At 40.4% G+C, this 20,466-nt stretch overlaps 1 protein-coding gene across 2 annotated transcripts in view; it reads left to right on the top strand.

Annotated features, from left to right (window-relative positions):
• dnajb13 (DnaJ heat shock protein family (Hsp40) member B13) overlaps positions 1–17,510 on the top strand; it is a 45,839-nt gene extending 28,329 nt beyond the window's left edge. The window contains exons 6-8 of one of the 2 annotated variants that reach the window (XM_072577067.1): positions 6,476–6,589; positions 11,886–11,962; positions 15,541–17,509. In XM_072577067.1, coding sequence (XP_072433168.1) covers positions 6,476–6,589; positions 11,886–11,962; positions 15,541–15,694 — 345 coding nt within the window. In that variant the 3' untranslated portion in view covers positions 15,695–17,509. Of the gene's footprint in view, positions 1–6,475; positions 6,590–11,885; positions 11,963–15,540 lie in introns of both variants that reach the window. The other variant, XM_072577068.1, reaches the window with a different exon arrangement.
• Positions 17,511–20,466: the final 2,956 nt, after the last annotated feature.

Raw genomic sequence — 20,466 nt, 5'->3', positions numbered from 1 at the left:
TTGTTAGGGTGCAAGTTAGAGAAGTGCAGCATCTTGAGGTTAGTCGTGGGCTTGCGGTAGAATGAGGTACTGAGATGTCCATTCTTGATGGAGATGCATGTATCCAAGAATAAGACTGATTCTGAACAGTAGTCCATGGTGAGTCAAATGGTGGGATGAAATTTGTTGACATCATTGTATATCAGTGATTTATCACCATGAGTCCAAAGGAAGAAAATGTTGTCGATGTATCTGGTGTGTAATGTTGGTTGAAGGTCCTGTGCAGCAAAGAAGTCTTGGTTGAACTCGTGGATGTAAATGTTGGCATATTGGAGTGCAAATTTGCTCCCCATTGAAGAGCTGGTCGTCAACAGTGAAGACGTTTTGGTCAAGGATGAAGCAGATGAGTGTAGGATGGCGTCTGAAAATTGGCAGTTGTTGGTGTTGAGGACTGAAGCTGTTGAAGCGATGCCATCATCATGGGGGATGCTGGTGTAGAGTGTGAAACATCCATTGTGACGAGGAATGTTCCTGGTTCGACTGGTCCGTAGATGCTGAGTTTCTCGAAGAAGCCTGTAGCGTCGTGACAGAAGCTGGGGATTCCACGTACAATGGGTTTCAAGATGTCACCAACATAGCCAGAGAGGTTCTCACGCAGTACTGTTGCCTGATATGATGGGACATCCAGGTGTGTTAGCTTTGTTTATCTTTGGAAGGTAGCAGAAGTCTCGTATCCAAGAATTACATGGGCTGAGAGTGCATAGGATACTCTGAAGATCTGGATCAAAAGGCTTGAGCAGTCTGTTGAGTTGATGGGTGTGTTCAGATCAGCAGGTAGTTGTCTGTAGTGTTCCTGGTTGTTCAGTTGTCAGTATGCTTCTTTGCAGTAGTCCGTTCTATTCTGTGTGATGTTGGTTCCTCCTTTATCTGCTGGTTTGATGAATATATAACTATACAGTGAATTACTGGATAGTCTCAGGGTGTACTCTTGATTCTTCTTCTTTAAGAAAGATATCTTTAAATTGGAGAGTGTGCAGAAAAGATTTACAAGGATGTTGCTGGAAATAGAGGGTTTGTGTTTTTAATATTTTTTATAGGGAGATGCTGGATAGGCTGGGCCTTTTCTTGCTGGAGCATAGGAAGTTGAGGGATGACCTCACAGAAGTTTATAAAATCATGAGGGGCATAGATAAGGCGAACAGTAAAGATCTTTTCCCCAGGGTGGGCGAATTCAAAACTTAAGGGCATAATTTTAAGGTGGGATGAGGAAAATTTAAAAGGGATATGAGAGGCAATGTTTTCACTTAAAGTGTGATTCATATGTGAAATGAACTCCGAGAGGAAGTGGTGGATGCAGGTACAGTTACAACATTTAAAAGGAATTTGGACAGGTACATTAATAGGAGAAAGTGAGGACTGCAGATGCTGGAGATCAGAGCTTAAAAATGTGTTGCTGGAAAAGCACAGCAGGTCAGGCAGCATCAAAGGAACAGGGGAATCGACGTTTCGGGCATAAGCCCGGGCTTATGCCCGAAACGTTGATTCTCCTGTTCCTTCAATGCTGCCTGACCTGCTGCGCTTTTCCAGGTACATTAATAGGAAATATTTAGAAGAATATGGGCCAAATGCAGGCAAATGGGACTTGTTTACTTTGGGAAACTTGGTCAGCATGGGTGAGTTGGACTGAAGGGTCTGTTTCATGCTGTATGTCTGTGTGACTGTATGATTCTGTGTGCACACTGCCCTTCAGAGATATGACCATAGGTTTTGGGTCCCTTCCAAATTTATGTGGTAACAGCAGACTTCATCTGTTCACCCATGTATGGTTTCCCAATTCCCTCTATACCATCAGTCCAAGATCGTAGCTGTGTATCAAAACTTACACCTCAGGTTAGCTCAACAGCTTTATAATCTGATTAAAACCTGAACAATAAACACTATTATCTATAGATCAGGAAGACTGCTTTCGTCCACCTTCACGACAGAATTCAGCTTAGCCTCCATGAAACTCTTGTCCATAATTTGGTCCCTGCAGAATCACCTATTCTTTGTCTCCATCCAACATGTTCTATTAACAACTCACCAAGGCTCCTTCGAGAGTACCTTCTAACCTTGGAATCTGTACCATCTAGAAGAACAAGGGCAGCAGAGACATGGAAACAGCACCATCTATAAGTGCCTCTTCAAACTACATGCTATAGTGACTTGGAATTATCTTACCATACATTCAGTGTCACTTGGTCAAAATCCTGCGTCCATCTCCCAAACAGCATGGCAGATGCAACTACAGTACTTGGACTGTAGTGGTTCAAGAAGGCAACTCACCATTATCTTCTCAAGAGTAATTCGCAATGGGCAGTAAATGCTGACCCAGCCATCAACTGCTACAATGAATGAATAAACCTGCAATGATTACAAATCAGCAACTCTTTTTTCGACTAAGTTTCACTCACCCATTATCCCTCCCTGTGATCTGCACATACATTGAATATTTTCCTTATTTTTAAATGCCTCCAGTGCATTGTCCCATTCTACATCTACAATCACTCTATAATTCTTTAACTTCAAACATCCTTCAGTCCCCTGACTGCCTTATTATCATTCTCATTCATGATGTCCAATGTCTTCAACCAATTTGACTTATTCTCTAGAAATTCTCCTTAATTTTTTTAAACTGTCTATTTCAGTCCACTGTTAAAAACCTTTTCATAACTGATATTTTCAATCAAGCTCAGAGTCACCTTTTCAGGCTCATCCACCATGGATCAACATTAGTTTCTTTTTTTGTATCTGTTATTCTTCACCCCTCTCCCCAACCCCATAAATCATCTTGGGATTTTGTTAATGCATTAGATATATAAAAAATTGAACTTATCATTGTTTTTCATGTATAAGGCCATTTCCAAAATTATTGTTTTTGTCTTATGCCTGCAGATCATAAAGCATCTTAAAAACAAAAAAAAGGCTAAATAAAAGATGTCACATTCATTGCAAAATAATTAAAACCAGAACATATCATTCTGGGAACTCAATGCCGCACTCTGTGATTTTACACTATGCACTCAGTATCAGTTACAGGATTCATAACAGGGCTAGATTTAATCTACCTAAATTTATACTTTAATCTTTGAGATGTTTCTAGTTAAAGTACTTGTTTATACTGTAATGACTACTCATATGATTTGCTTAAATTCATCTTTTTTATCTCAGTTTATTAATTAATAATTTAATGCAGTTAGATAACAATGTAGTGACTGCGAATGGAGTGTTTTTTTTCAGCCTTGAGGGGAGTGCATCAATTTCTGAAACAGTTCATTCAAGTGGTTGTTAACTGTGAAGCCAGCTATATCTGCCTTGACTACTAAGCTTCAGATTCTACTTGATATTCATCCCTAGTACGCACTTGCCTAGCCTGTCATGTGTTTGACTTTTGTGCTACCTGACATTCATATTCATCTGATTTGTGCTGCCTGCAATGAGCTGCAACAACTCTTGGCTCTTATGTCTTGTGCTGAGTCACGTCAAATTACAATTTGTTATGAATTTGACACGTTAGTTATTTTTCTCCTTCTCTTCTCATTTTCCTTCCTTTCCTCTTCAGTCCTCTCCACTATTAGAGAAATTCCTCATTTTTAAACTCTATCCTGTGATTCTAGACTCTCCTACAAGGGAATCATCCACTCTGCATCCATTCTGTCAATTCCGTTTAGAATCTTTTGTGTTTCAATAAGATCGCTTTTCATTCCTCTGAGCTTCAATGGCTTTGGCCCAATCTGCTTACCTTTTCCATTAATTAAGGTCTTCATCCCAGGAATCAGTTGGGTGAATATTCTCTGATTCCATTGCATGATATCCACCTTACTTGCTACTTCCTTAAAGAACTCTAACAGTCAAACATGATTTTGCTTTCACAAAACCATGTTGACTTTGCTTGATTGTATTATATGATTCTTCTCCTCTCTTCCTTCCCCCTTCTGTTGTCATGGTAACCCTAAATGTTTATGTCAAAAACTTCTTTCAGGTCGCAACAGGTGGTATCAATGACTTTCCATATTTTCAGTGCTTCAAGGAAGTCACCAAGGCCCTCCATACTAGGAAGAAAAGCTATAATAATTTCCCAATGGAGACAGCAAAGTAGACTGAGCCAACCAGGCATTACCTACATCCCAATCTTGCCCAGAGTTTAAGATGCCACAGGTTACATCACCATTGCCTTGTGTGCTCCACATAACAAGCCTGATATCTTTATCAATCAAAAGAGTTCCAGTCCCTTAACGTCCATCTGTTTTGTGATGTCAAGGCGCACATCATGTAGATCTGTGCCTAACAGGAGACATGAATAAGTCATCATGCAACTGTCCTCATTCCCACCTTTATTTCTCTCTGGCTATCATGTTATCAACAGGTTACTGAGTAACAGAGGCGATTGTTTCCAACCATGGTTTATGACTCATTTCAGAAATCAAAGAAAAGCTGTCAAGCAAGCTAAAGTGAGAGCCAAACCACTATTTCCATTATTGAGCTATTAAGACCACACATTTTTTATTTTTCTTTAGTTTGATTGTGGATTAAAATGGAAAACGGACTGTTTTAAACCCAAGGACTGAGAAAGTGTTACGACAAATTTAAAAACTGGAATTTATTGTGAGTTGTGTTCACACTGCTGCTTTGCAAGCAGTCAGACAGGAGAGATAACACCGAGGTATGTGTGCATAGCGGAATTCCTCTAGCAACAGATTGCTGATTTGTTTGTGCAATTGCGATTGCACAATTGTGACCAGAAGTCATCAGCTTGACATCAATTCTCTGATTGGCTCCTGGACAGGTGAACAGTTTGGGTGTTTACGATAGAGGGGAAGAGGCCTTTGGGCCCAGAAGGGTAAGAAGAAAACTAAGCTTGCCTCCCCCTTTATGGAGAAAGCTTTCACAGCTCTGGTGAAAAAGGTGATGGAAAGAAGTTCACTCCTCTTCCAGGCTGATTGCAGCAAGAGATCATCTCATCAGACCCAGACATAGAACATAGTACAGGCCTTTCAGCCTTCGATGTTGCGCCCTGTGAAACCAATCTGAAGCCCATTTAATCTACACTATTCTATTTTCATCCATATGCCTATCCAATGACCACTTAAATGCCTGTAAAGTTGGCGAGACTACAACTGTTGCAGGCAGTGATGCCCCTACTACTCTCTGAGTAAAGAAACTACCTCTGACATCTGTCATCTATCACCCCTCAATTGAAGCTATACCCCCTCGTGCTAGCTATCACCATCCTAGGAAAAAGACTCTCACTATCCATCCAATCTAACCTCTGATTATCTTATATGTCTCAAGGTGATAGACAGCCTGGTAGCGATAGTAGCATAGGTCTATGCTGTTTCCACTGTGAAAAAGAATGGCCACCAGTTCTGCAAGAAGTTCTCCTGCACTATGCAAGGATGAGTGGCACCATGTTCTCCCTGCTATCACACACTCACAGGGCCAACAATAACTCTGCACACACATGCACCTTACCAAGGGTGATGCATTATATGCATCATGTCCACTCAAATGTTCACAACCACCTCTTCCTCTACAACTATTAACTGTTCTGGATCTTTATACTGCCCAGTAACTGACTGGAGACATTTCACCACCTCTTGTATTCATTTAGGGGTATGGGTGGGTTGCGCTTCGGCGGGGCGGTGTGGACTTGTTGGGCCGAAGGGCCTGTTTCCACACTGTAAGTAATCTAATCTAATCTATTATGTGATTTTCTTATAACATGGGATCGTATGGAAATGGAACTATTGTGTTATATCAGAACAGACTGTATGGCCAAGTTCAGATGAAATTCAGCATATTAACTTTGTATCTGTCTCCACAGATGCTGCCAGACCTGCTGAGTTTTTCCTGCATTTTCTATTTTTAAACCCCTTTAGCAGGTTTGGTTGTCATTAGTGGTGTCACATTCTCCCTCCGCTTCACCCAATACCATTTATACAAATAATAATAGTATTGCTTATGTCCCAGGCTCATTTTAACAAGCTTGGAGCGAGTATTACATGTTATCTGGAATAATATTGACAGAAGTGCAATAACACAGAGTGCAACTTCTGTGCTCCCATTTTCTGGCACAATTATATTTTGTGGCTAGTGTACCCCTACCCATGTGACTATTACTCCCTTCTAGAGTTGCCATAGTTCCAGAGGATCACAGGGCTGCTCTCTCATTAGAAAGTGATGACTGGTGGTGAGTTTAACCTGAGGGTCACACGCCTCAGGCATGGGGAGAGGTTGAGATGGCAGGATCTTCATGGTAACCTCAGCTGGGGTTCTACTCAGATCATAATACAACATAAAATGAACTTTGTCATTAAAAGGTATTGATCAGAAATTCTTGCAATATTCTCAGGATTAGCTGAAGAATGGATGCGACGATGAAATCATGAAATATTATGATTTTTTTATTCATATTTTATATTGGTTAAATGAGATTTATTACTTTTGATTCATGCAGGGTCCAAATAACATTCCATCAGATATTATCTTTACTGTGAAAGAAAAACCACATCCGTGGTTCTGTCGACAAGAAAATGATCTAATTTTCTGTGCTCCAATTTCCTTGGCAAAGGTGGGTGTAATGTTCAGACAGATTGCGATGTCATTTTAGAGCCTGCGTTAGTACTGGAGAATAGAATGTATTTTTCTGTTGCAAATATGATTTTACAGATGCCTTTAATAAATACTCCTTAGTTTCAGTAAATATGTATTAACAATATTATTCTAGAAATCACTCTTAAAGAATTTAAGTTGATTGGATATTGTGGAGCCACAAGATGGCTGAGACTTCAAATTGTACCTTTTCATCAGTCATCATTACTGAAAATAATATTGAGGTAGTAAGGCTATTAAATATAGGGGAGAAACAAATATTTAGGAGTGGATGCAAAAGCAGTTTAAAATATAATATGTTTAAAAATACACTGTCAGAACTAGGAAACCATGGGCCGATTAGTTTAATTTTAGTTGTAGACTAATGAGGCTTTACCAGCTAAATCAAATGTTTTGAAGGAGTGACAAAGTTGCTTGCTGACATAAGTTTAGTAGGTGTTGCGATTTTGATTGTAAACAAAAAGCTTTTGATTAATCTTACAGTAGTACAACAGTTATCTTATTCAATTAGTAATTCAAAGCCCTGAATTAATATCCAGAGGACATGCGCACTAATACCACTATCATAGTTTAAGAATTAAAATTCAATTTTAAAAATCTGGAAATAAAATGTTTTGAGTATCAGTTAAAAAAAGCATGAATCTATCATATTACAAAAACCTGAGCAGTTCACCAATGTCATAATGTCTGGCCTGGATGTGAGTCATGCCTCATATTAATATTACTACCACAGAAATAGCTTGATAAACCAGATGTATCAAACCCAGAAAAATCTTCACCACCATTTTATAAGGGCAACTCAATATAATCTTTATTAACAATTTTCCTTATTGACAGAGGAGAGTTTTAATGGTAGATCATCTACATGGGTGACAGTAACCAATGCAGGTGAATTAGCCATGCTAAATTGCCCATAGTGTTAGGTACATTAGTCAGAGAGAAATGGGAGTGGGTGGGTTACTCTTCTGAATCCATTTTAAGTCTATAGCTTTTTACCATTGTTATGATTGACTTTAATGAAGACATTGGGAAGCAATCCATAAGATTGCTGGTGACACATATAAATTATAATGTTTTGATCAAACATTATGTAAATGATATGTTGTTTCAGATATATCACATGCTTTTTGCTATTTCAGTCATGGCCTGTGAGCTTCAATGGCTAGGCCAATATCAGTTGTCTATCTCAAATTGCCCTTGAGACAGTTGTGGTGAACCATCTGCATCTGTGGCTTGTTAGCCTATTTCAGAGGGCAGTTAAAAATCAACTCCAATTTTTTATTGATTCATGGGATGTGGGTATCGCTGGCTTAGCCAGCATTTATTACCCATCATTAATTTCCAGAGAGTAGTTAAAAAATCATCACATTGCTATAGATCTTTAGTCACATGTAGGCCAGACCAGGTAAAGATGATAGATTTACTTCCTTAGAGGGCATTAGTGAACCAGGTGCACTTTTATAACATTTTTAATTAGATTAGATTCCCTATAGTGTGGAAACAGGCCCTTCAGCCCAACAAGTCCACAGTGACCCTCCGAAGAGTAACCCACCCAATCCCATTTCTCTCTGACTAGTGTACCTAACACTATGGGCAATTTAGCATGGCTAATTCACCTGTCCTGCACATCTTTGGACTGTGGGAGGAAACCCATGCAGACACAGGTAGAATATGCAAACTCCATGCAGACAGGTGCCCGAGGCTGGAATCAAACCTGGGACCCTGGTGCTGTGAAGCAGCAGTGCTGACCACTGAGCCATCGTGCCATTTGACAATGGTTACGTGATCACCATTAGGTTAACTTTTTATTCCAGATGTTATTGAATTTAAATTTCACCATGAGATGTCCCTAAAACTGTAGCCTGAGATTCTGGATTATTCCTATAACACAACTGCTATATCACTATCACCACAAAATTAATGTGGGTGTGGAGTCACATGGAGGCCAGATGAGGCAAGGATTGCAGATTTCTGCCCCTAAAAGATATCAGTGAACCAAATGTGCTTTTTCTTTGTCTCTGGACTCTCATCTCATTTTTGAAGGCTTCCCATTTTCCTGCCATCCCTTTACCTGCACTCATCTGCCCCCCCAAACAACTTTTTAAGTGTCACAGATTTGAAATAGTACATTTAAAAAATAGATTAGTATGGGAATACAGAGTTTAAAAGTTTAGAATGAGAATAAAAAATGTCTTTAAAATACTCAAGTTTTAGTCCTTTTCCAACATGAGCCCATGCCCGCTGGGCTTCAGACACGAGGCCACCCTGCATCCACACACTGTCCTCAGTCCAGGACTCACTCTGCTCCCACTCTGGGCTCCAGTCATGACTCGCCTTGCTCCCTGCTCCAGGATTTGGATCGCATTCACTGCTGCCATTCTGTGATGTGGCCTGCAACTCGCTCTGATCCCTGCTCCAGGACTCGGTCCATGACTCACTCTGCTCCCCACTGTAGAGCTCGGCTCACGTTCACTCTGAAGCCGCTCGGGGCTCCCATTATGATTTGCTCTGCTCCCCACTATGGACTCAGCCTACAACTCTTCCCATACAAGTTCTGCTGCCACTCCGGGCTCCAGCTTCAACTCACTCTGCTCCCTCTCCAGCACTCGGCCCACGCACTCTGCTCTCACCAGGCTCCGGCCACAACTCCTCTTCTTTTGTCTCGCCTCTAATCTCCAGATAGGCTTGGGTAGTTTAAGAAGTTAAAAGTTGGTGAGAGAGGGAGGATGAAAATCTGCTGCAAAGTGTTAAAAGATGTGAAAGAAAAAGGACAAGAAACTGGTGAGCAGAGGAGGTCTGACTGTTAATATTGATAAGGAGGTAATTTTGGATATATTGTCATCTTAAAGTTGACTATGCACCAGGACCAGGCGAGATGCATTCAAGGATACTGGATGAAGTGAGAATGAAAATTGCAGAGGCACTGGCAATAATTTTTCAGTCTCTCTTAGAATTAGTCTCCAGAAGACTTGAGAATTGCAAAGTCTGCAGCTTTGTAAAGCCCAGCAAATACAAACCAGTTAACTTCACTGTTTAGGAAACCTTTAGAAACAATAATCCATGACAAGATTACATTGACAAATGTAGCTTAATTAAGTGGAGGTAATATGGATTTGTTAGGGGAAAATAACATTTAATGAACTTGCCACTGTTCCATGATGAAGTATCAGATGGGGTCGATCAGAGTATTACTATTGATATGATATATATGGACTTCAAGAAGGCATTTGATACAGTACCACACAACAGACCAGTGAGCAAAGTTCAAAGCAGAGTCCAAAGTTCATGGAATAAAAGGGACAGGAAAGTAAACAGAGTAATGGATGTTTTCAGGCTAAGGGAAGATTTGTTGTAAAGTGCCCCCAGGGGTCAGTGCTAGGACTCTGGCTTTTTCTGGAGTATATTAATATATACAATTTCAAGTTTTGCGAAACCTATATTGGAAACCCTATAAACTGGATTAAGGTTAGTGTAAAACTTCAAAAGAATATGGACAAGTCGGAAGAATGGGCAAATAATTTTGGTAGGAAGAACATTTTTCAGACAAAATAAAGAGTTTAAATCTAAAAGGGGTCCAGAAGCTGAGGGATTTCAGTGTATATGTGCATAAGATGTTAAATGTGGTAAGGCAGATTGAGAGAGCGGTTAATAAAGCATACAGTGTCCTAGCCTTCATGAACAGCGGCATAGAGAGCACGAAGATAACGTTGAACATAAATAAGATACTAGTTTGGACTCAACAGGAATATTGAATTCAGTTCTGGGTGTTGCATTTCAGGAAGAATATGAAGGCACTGGAGGTTTACGAGGGTCTCGGGATGAGGAATTTTAGTTATGAAGATAGTTTGGAGAAACTGGGACTGCTCTACTTTGAGAAAATAATCAGAGGAAATCTAAATGAAGTACTAAAAATCATGTGTAGTCTGGATAGAATAAATATGGAAAAAATATTCCCACTTGGATGAAAAAGGTACAGATTTACATTAATTAGAAAAAAAGTGTTATGAGAAAAAACCTTTATCATGCAGTGCATGGTTTGAGTCTGGAATGTACTGCCTGAGAGTGTGGTGACACAAATTCAATCAAAGCATTCAAAGTGGAATTTAATGGCTATTTGAAAAGGAAGAATATTGGGGAGAAGGCAGGAGAATGCTATTAAGTGAGATGCTCATTTGGAGAGCCTGTGCAGACATGGATATCACCATAATGACCCGTACTGCCACTTTCAGACCTTTGGACATGGACATCAAGGTCCCTCACTTCCTCTATCCCTCTCAATAGCCTCCAGTTTACTCTGTATTCTCTTGTTTACACAATAAATGTATTGGCATGCCTCATTGTTAGCACACATTAATGGTTACAGGAGAGTTAGGGACATTTACCTTGTTGTGGAAGAAACAATGTTGTGTGTTTTTACTTTCACTCTTTATTGAATGTTCTTAATTATGTCTACCTGTGGGACATGGCTGAATTCAGAGGTTCAGGTACCCCTCCATTCTATGGATTGTAAGGACATTTGAAATGTTGTGGGTGAACTCAAAGCCCTAAAAGGACTCAGCCAGCAAACACTGTTAAGATGATCACTGCTTTAGAAGGATGGACACCTCACATTAAGGCCCCTCATTTTCAGACTGACTGTCATCCCCACCTTTCTCCGGCACTTCAACCAAGATATCGAGCCCTTCCCACTTCAATCCTCTGTGCCTTCAACCTCCCACTTTGCCCTGACTGTCTTTGAAATCTCCATGCCTCCAACTTCATACCTCTACCCACTGACTCACCCTTTTCTGTTGTCCCATGCTCCTCCTCCTTACTGTAACTATGCACACAGATGCAGTCACAAAATGTACACCACCTTTAAACAAGACTCTCATGCCCCATAGATTTTATTTTAAAGGCAGGACATTATTGAAAACTGTTTCCTGTTAACAAGTATTCATGGCATGCAAAAATATTAGAAGTATGGAGCCACCATAGTGTAATGCACGACATGTTGTAAGATTGTCACTGACTGTGGCTGCATCCCAGTCTGCTGTCAGGATGTCAAAGTTTCACATCCCGCTGAATTAAGTCACTCATCCCACCAAATTTCCTGCTGCTTTAGGCTCCACAATATCCATGCCATTAACTCTTTTGGTGATGTAACTTAGGTCAAGAACTCAGCATGTAGGTGCTGTAATCATGGGAACAAACTTCAGGTTTTAGATGTTTTATACAGTTCATGCTTTAATATTAAATTGTTATTTGGATTTTAGGCTCTAACAGGTCACACCATTGAAATTGAGACACTTGATAGCAGATTTCTCAGCATCCCAATCAATGATATTGTCCAGTAAGTGTTCATTAGGTCTTTTCATGCCATTTTATTGTGAACAGAAATCCAAAACTTTGTTTGCTGATTCCTCAGTTAAATGCTTATTTTCGAGTATGAAAGTAGATTGTGAATCTTAGAAAACAGAAGTGGAATATGATCTTGCTTTGCCCTCCACATCTATAAGGTTCTGAGGTCACTGTATCAGCAATGAGGAACAATAATTCTGTTTTTTTTATTTCCCCATCCTCTCTCCATTTCCCCCAGGGACACTGAGAAAGTTGTCATACCTTTTTGACTCTCCTAGTTGCAGTACATTTGCATCCCTCTAAGAATGCAGAAGTCTGGAAAAGACCTTTTGTTTTATCAGGTCAGCTTCAGAGTTCTAAATCACAATATGCAGTTAATTACCTACTGCATTGTGATCATCCATGTACTTTGAAAAACAACTTTGGGCTGAATCTTATTCTTCTTTGGTGATTGCCAGGTACGTTGAGTTGCTTGTAGGGCTTTTTGCTGTGATGTCGAGTGAAATTTCTCACCACATCTTACCTTTCCAGAACAACTCATCAAGCAGCAAATACCTGCTGAAAACCCAACATCCTTTGTGCCCGTGCCATATTTAAAAGGCTGCTGTATACCCAGATAAACACTGGCATTCTGAGGCTGTCCTGTTTGCTGAAATAGAGTGTGAAGATCTTGGAAAAAGAAAGGTGACACCACAATTCTCCAACAGGAACATGGAGATCCTGGTAACAGGGTTTGCAGAGGAGGGATGTCCTCTTCCCAGAGGACTAGCAGACCCTGGCAGCCTGATCCAAGCTTTCCACCTAGGTCAGTGCAGTGTCAGCATGTGAAGAAATGGCTGACAGTGCTACAAGAAGGTCACCGATCTTCTCTGCCGCTCCATGGAAAGTGCTACACACTTCTCTCCACCACCTCACATACGCTCAATCTCTGTTACTGCACTTACCTCCCATCAAGGCTCATGCTGTACCATTCTCACTATTGCTTGCAACATCTCAATTGTTCTCACTTCCTCCCAACCCCCCACATCATCAACTCTGCATGAACTCTGTGCTGCTTACTTACTCCCTTGGAACACCTTACTATTTTCAATCATTGCACCAGAGCTAACAGCTGTGACATCTACTTTCATCTCATTCAATTCCTCCCTTTCTCCCTTTAAATGAGTTGACAGCCAACAGTTGGGAATAAAGGGTGGAGGGGTGCACAAAATCTGACTTCTCACGCCCGACGTGGAGAGAATCCTGGCCCTCACAAGATATGACTCGTAATGCTCCTGAGGGGATGTTGAGACATCTGTGTCCCAAGTAAGTACCACTCTTCTTTCCACTGATACTCTCACATTTATCCTGCTGTCAGTGTGCACTACTTCTAACCACTGGCCGCAATGACTTCTCTCCCTTTTGTCTTACAGGTACCAGGGATGTCCACAACCTTGGTGCAAAAATGGCATGCTCTAATAGAAGTTGTCTCCTCAACCTCTGACAACCAGAGTACTGTGGCCTCAGAGGAAGTATGGACAAGGCTGCCTCCTATATCCCTTTACCAGCCCAGATACTGACACTTGTGTGGGAACATCAGCCTTAGAAAGTTTGGGAGTGCAAGCTGGTGAGCACTTTACTGAACAGCTCCACAGTAGGTCAAGGAAGAAACACAGGGCAAAAGTGAGGACTGCAGATGCTGGAAATCAGAGTTTAGATCAGAGTGGTGCTGGAAAAGCACAGCAGGTCAGGCAGCATCCAAGGAGCAGGAAAATTGACGTTTCAGGCAAAAGCCCTTCATCAGGAATAGAGCCAGGAAGCCTCCAGGGTGGAGAAAAGAAGGAAGAAACATCCCAGGCTGCTGAGGAACAGAAGACTGCCAGAGACCAGGCACTGCTCAACCCCAGGCAGGAGTCAGCAATCAGGGACATCATCCACAAGCACAGGGCATGGCAGCACAAGTCCACTTTCCTGACACCCAGCTGTGACTATCTACCTGTCTCTCTTTCTGCCTGATACAGCAATTCAGCCAGAGAAGCTAGCAGCCTCTAAACTATGGCTGAAGATTCTACCTGCTAAAAAGCAATGCAAGCACCAGATGCTGACAGCCTGCAATTTAGGAGATAATTGCCTATACACTGAAAAGCAATGCAAGCCACAAGATGGTCATGGCCTCAAAATCAGTGCACAGCGATTGAGCACTATGAAAGCAAACTAAGAGGCATAAGATATGTATGTGTCCATGCATGCAAAATGATGTAGCAAAACCATGCCGGTCATAAGTGATTATGAGCTTTGAAGTCAAGTCCTGAAGGGATGAGATGAAGTGAGAGTTGTTTTGAAAACAGCCATGATGATATGGTGAGGATGGTGGTTTGTTGATGATCAATTGCATGGAGGAAGGGTGGAAGAATACAGTGCCCATGAAGCAAACTAGGAAGTTGTAATGACAGTGCAGGTGGATGAAGTTGTGGAGAAACTGTGGTGTCAGGTAACCACCATGACATTCATGCTTCAAATTAGCACTTTCCTTCCTACCAAGTATAACTACATAAACTGGGCTCACATTTTAAAAATAAAGGATTGCCCATTTAAAACAGGCATCAGATATTTTTTCCTTATAAAGGGTCAAGAGTCTTTAAAATGATCTTCCTCAAAAGAGAGTGAAAGTAGAATCTTTGAATATTTTTAAGAAAGAGATTGATTGATTCTTAATAAGCAAGGGGGTGACATTGGGGACAGACAGGAATATGAAGTAATCAGGGCCAAGTGGGCTTACTTCTGCTCCTAAGTCATATGTTTGTATCGGTTCTTTTAGTGATTTTGGCTGAGGACTAAGTATTTGTGATAATGTCAAAGGGCAGGAAAAAGACAATTTCAAAAAGTAGTTTGAATTTCTCGTTTTCAAAGGATGAGCAACAGAAGTTCGAGATCTAATACCTTAGATTTTTTCTCGATTTGCAAATACAAAATGCCAAAATTGAGTAATATCTATGTGAGTTGGTTAAAATCAATAATTTAAAAATCATTACCATATTGAACTTTGAAAAAACTAGACAGTAGTGTTGGGGCCACAATCAGATCAGAAATAATTTTCTTGAATCATGGTACAGATTCAAGGGACCAAATGGCCAACTCCTGTTCAAAATTCCTATGATCATTACATTGGTATGTTGCTACATTACTGTTCCTGGATCCTTGATGTGCACTAATTGGGGTGAAAGTGAGAACTGCAGATGCTGGAGATCAGAGTCAAGATTAGAGTGGTGCTGGAAAAGCACAGCCCTCCACCCTTCACATTTATCTCTCCACCCTGGAGGCTCCCTGCCTCATTCCTGATGAAGGGCTTTTGCCCAAAACATCAATTTTCCTGCTCCTCGGATGCTGCCTGACCTGCTGTGCTTTTCCAGCACCACTAATTGGGGTGAACAAATAGATTACAATGACCATACTTCAAGTGTACTTCATTACCTGGAAAAGTGTTTTAAAACTTTCTGAGACTGTGAAAGGTGCTACATAAATGCCCAGATTTTTATAAGCTAAGAAAAATGCCCTGATACCTTATAATTCCTACAATTTTATTTTTCCTAGTCCAAAATATACCAAAGTAGTTCCAGGAGAAGGAATGCCGTTATCAAAGGATCCATTACAAAAGGGAAATCTCGTGATCCAGTTTAACATTCACTTTCCAGAAAAGCTCACACCAGCAAAGAAGAAGTTGATTAATCGAGCATTGCGAATATAATGTCAACAATAGCAAAAGGAAGTCAGTTATTAAAGGGTCAGGACCATGCAATTATCTTTTTGTATTGAAATATAGTGCATTAATGTACCTGTGACATAAGTGGATGGTGTGTTTATGAATGGGAGTTATTGAAGCAAACTTTTCTTGTTTTGTGTTATGTGTAACATTTCCTATAAGGGTTGATGAATTATGCTGAAACCTTACTGTAAAAATTGCACAATTATAGTCTGCTGATTCATGGTCTCCCTGTCAAAGAACAAGTTGTACAACAGTAAAGATATTTATTTGGAACTGAAAATAAGAATTGTGAACTTAAATTTCTCATCTTTGTTTTCAATTTCTCAACCTTCCTTTTATATGTGATGCCCTTAAATCCCACAACCTTCCTAAATATCTACACTCCTCCAATTCTGGCCTCTTGTACATCTCTGATTTTAATTCCTCAGACCAGTTTTTAAAAAGAATTCACTTGTGATGTAGGTGTTGCTGGCTGAGCCATCATTTTATTGCCCAGTGCCCTTGAGAAAGTGGTGGTGAGTTACCTTCTTGAACTGCTGCAGTCCCTGTGCTGTAGGTAGACCCACAAAACCAGTAGGAAGGGAGTTCAAAGATTGTGACCTGAATATGTGATGATATATTTCCAAATCAGGATGGTGAGTGGCTTTTAAGGGAACTTGCAAGTGGTGGTGTTCCTAATTATGTACTGCCCTTGTCCTTCTAGATGGTGGTGGTTGTGGATTTGGAAGGTGCTGTCCAGGAGATTTGACAAATTTCTGCAGTACATCTTGTACATAGTAAACACTGCTGCTGCTGAGAATTGGTGGTGGGGGGATTGCCTCTGACCTGCTGTTTTAGCCATTGTATTTATGTGGTATGTCCAGTTCAGTTCCTGGTCAGTGGTAAGCCCAGGATGTTGATATTGAGGGATTCAGTGAAGACAACACCATTGAGTGTCAAGGGCAGTAGGTAGATTCTCTGTTACTGGAGATGGTCATTATTTGATATTTGCAGTTCAGATATTACTTGCCACCTTTCAGCCCAAGCCTGGATATTGCCCAGGTCTCACTGAATTGGATATGGACTGCTTCAGTATCTGAAGACTAGTAAATGGGGCTGAACGTTGTGCAACCATTGGCAAACTGACCAATGTGTGACCTTATGATGGAGGGAAGGTCATTGATGAAATTGGTTTGGCCTAGGACACTACCCTGAGGAACTCCTACAGAAATTTCCTGGAGCTGAGATGATTGACCTCTAACAACCACAAAATTCTTAATATGCGCTGTGTAAAACTCCAACCAGCAAAGAGTTTCATCATTGATTCCTATTCATTCCACTTTTGCTAGGGCTCCTCAATGCCACACTGGGTCAAATGTGGTCAAACAGTGATATCACTCTCAGTTGTTTAGGCTACAATCATTATACTTCTATCTCACCTGCCTCTCTTAGGATATAGACTCCATAAAAACTACCTCTTGACCAAAGATTTGTTCAACTATCTTAAATCTCCTTACATGGTTCAATACAATACTTTGTTTCATAATGCTCTATGAAGCCTCTTCTGCCATTGTATTATATTAAAGGCACAATATAAATATAAATTTTTGTGTATGCTATAAATCTAAATAAAGTGGAAAATACTGAAAATGTACTCTGGTCATCTAAATGGGAAAGGAATTTGAAAATAATTTCCTTAGTTTCTCTGTAATTTCTGTGACAAATTGGGGTAGTTATGGAAATAGGCTTTTCTTAAATGTTAATGCCCTGAGATTTTACCAGTCACCTGTCTGAGAACCGGTACAATTCCATGTATTCATCTATTTTTACTTTAGATTTAAATAACTCCATATCTTGAGAATGATTTTAGTTTTAAAAGCCTTCAACGGTTTCTGAATTTTCATGATGTGAGTGCTGTCCAAGGTATTTTGACAATATTACTACATATGGAATATTTGCTCTAAGTGTACAGTTACTGCATCCCATTCTAGGCAGCTATGATTTGGCATAGTGACTAAAACATCAATTATTAGGAAGTATGTGTAAGTTGAACAAACTTCCTTTATTTTCATTAAATTCCTTTACCTTTCAGTCAGAAATCTAAAAGGTTACAATGGAATTAAATTAAAAAAAAGTTATGTTCTAACTTAATCATTCACAGTTTGACACGAGCAGCCTTTTGAGAGTAGAGTTTTTATCATTACTTGCTGTGTTAATAAAAGAAAAAGAAAGCAAGAAGGCTATCACTACTATTGTGTTAATTGGAACAGATTAAGAACATAGTTAGCTATTCAAACTGGCCATCTAGGAGGTGAGCCATCACCAGCAAAAGAACTTTGATCTTCAACCTCATGGCCTGGCATTTTCCACAATCTATCATTACCATCAAGAAAGGGAAAGCAATCAGATTTGTGATGATGATGGTCTTTTAATAAGATTATGTTGTCCTCGTTTTTTTTCCAAGAGGGTCATAAAGGCAGAAGTGCCAATATGTCTGGAAGTGGCTACTTTCAATCATGGCAGGGGAGGCCAGTTCTCCCAGTTCAGGTTTTTTCTAGTTTGGTTTAGTTTTAGCAAGGAGTCAAAAACTCCTGGGGACCTAGAGAAGCAGCTACAGTGAAAAGTGGTTCCATGCTTCAACAGATGTTTCTTGCCTGAACTTTCTCTCTGACATCTCTTCTGCCTGTAAGAACCGGTGTTTGAATTTACCATTTGCCAAAGGTTATGTTTATGTGGTGTGCGGAAATTGGAACAGCATCAGTAAGTTGTAATAGTGTTGACTGGGTTTTCAAATAAGTTGTTATTCTAAATTTTGTTTTCTTTTGTTCCGTTTCAACTGTGTAAATGAATTCTACTTTACTTAAAACCAAGTGGTTTGGCTAGCTGCATTACTCCTGGAATATCCACTCTACATCTGCCTTTAAAAAAAAAGTTGGATCTGGGCTACCTTCTTAAAATGTTTTGAGGAAGGGTCTGGCCTCATCTACAACAGATTCAATGAAGAGTTGAAAGGAGGTATGTCAGGAACAACACAAGGCATATATACAAAATGAGATGTCAGCCCGGTGAAACTACAGCACATGACTATTTGCAGGCCAAATACTAAAAGTAGCATATAATGGACAGAACCAAGTGATCCCACAATCAATGGAACATACCTAAGCTTTGCAGTGCTGGCATATCCAGCCATGATTGGCAGTAGATAAGTAAACAACTCATTGAAATATCCCTGTCCTAAATAATGGAAGAGGCAGCATTTAATTGCAAAAGATAAGACTGTAGCATTTGCAACAATCTTCTGCCAGAAGTGCCATGTGGTTTATCCATTTCAGCCTCCTGAGGTCCCCGGAATCACATATGCAAGACTTCAGCCAATTCAATTCACTCCACATAATATCATGAAAATACTGATGACACTGAATACTATGAACCCTCACAACATTTTGGCATCAGTGCTGAAGACCTGTGCCCATTGCCTTAACCAAGCTGTTCCAGTCCAGCTACAACACCTGTATCTACTCAATAATGTTGGTAATTGTCCAGGCGTGCTCTGTCCTCAAAAAAGCAGACAAATCCTTCCAAGCCAATTACTGCCCAATCTATCTATTCTCTAACATCAGACAAATTATGGAAAAGATCACCTACAATGCTATCAGGTGGCCTTGTTCAGTAATAGCCTTAGCTGGCTTAGTGTAGCTGCAATGCTGAAGAAGTTCAACACCAACCACAAAGCAGTCCATTTGACTGAGACTCCAGTCACCACCCAAAACATTCTCTGTCACCATACCATATAATGGCAGTGCACAACACACATTTCTATGATACATTGCAGCAATCCAGCAAGCTCCTTTGTTAATGTCTTCCAAACTAGTGACCTTTACCATCTGTAAGGTCAAGATGCAAGACAGCATCAACACCTACAACTTCCTCTCTAAGACACAGATCATTCGGACTTGGAACTATAAGGATCGGTGATGGGTCCACTACTTTTCATCATTTATATAAATGATTTGGATGTGAGCAGAAGAATTAGTAAGTTTGCAGATGACACCAAAATTGGAGGTGTGGAGGACAGCAAAGAAGATTACCTCTGATTACAACGGGATGTTGATCAGATTAGCCAACGGGTTGAGAAGTGGCAGTTGGAGTTTAATTTAGGTAAATGCGAGGTGCTGCATTTTGGGAAAGCAAATTTTAGCAGGACCTATACACTTAATGGTAAGGTCCTAGGGAGTGTTGCTGAGCAAAGAGACCTTGGCATGCAGGTTCATAGCTCCTTGAAAGTGGAATTGCAGGTAGATAGGATAGTGAAGTTGTTGTTTGGTATGCTTTCCTTTATTGGTCAGTGCATTGAGTACAGGAGTGGGGAAGTCATGTTGTGGCTGTACAGGACATTGGTTAGGCCACTTTTGGAGTATTGTATGCAATTCTGGTCTCCTTCCTATTGGAAGGATGTTGTGAAACTTGCAAGGGTTCAGAAAAGATTTACAAGGATGTTGCTAGGGTTGAAGGATTTGTGCTATAGGGAGAGGTTGAATAGGCGGTTTTCCCTGGAACATCAGAGGCTGAGGGGTGACCTTATAGAGGTTTATAAAATTATGAGGGGCATGGATAGGGTAAATAGACAAAGTCTCTTCCCTGGGGTGGGGAATCTAAGGTGTCACTCCTCATGTCTGAAAACTGCTCCAACTTACATCTGCCCCCGAAGCTTTCCATATACATCTGGCTTCTTCCATACTCTACCCTACACTTTCTCCAGTCTGCCTTGGAAGGAC

The sequence above is a fragment of the Chiloscyllium punctatum genome, chromosome 9 (genome assembly GCF_047496795.1).
Source record: "Chiloscyllium punctatum isolate Juve2018m chromosome 9, sChiPun1.3, whole genome shotgun sequence".
Classification (NCBI taxonomy): domain Eukaryota; kingdom Metazoa; phylum Chordata; class Chondrichthyes; order Orectolobiformes; family Hemiscylliidae; genus Chiloscyllium; species Chiloscyllium punctatum.
This window is presented reverse-complemented; position numbering and strand designations above follow the sequence as displayed.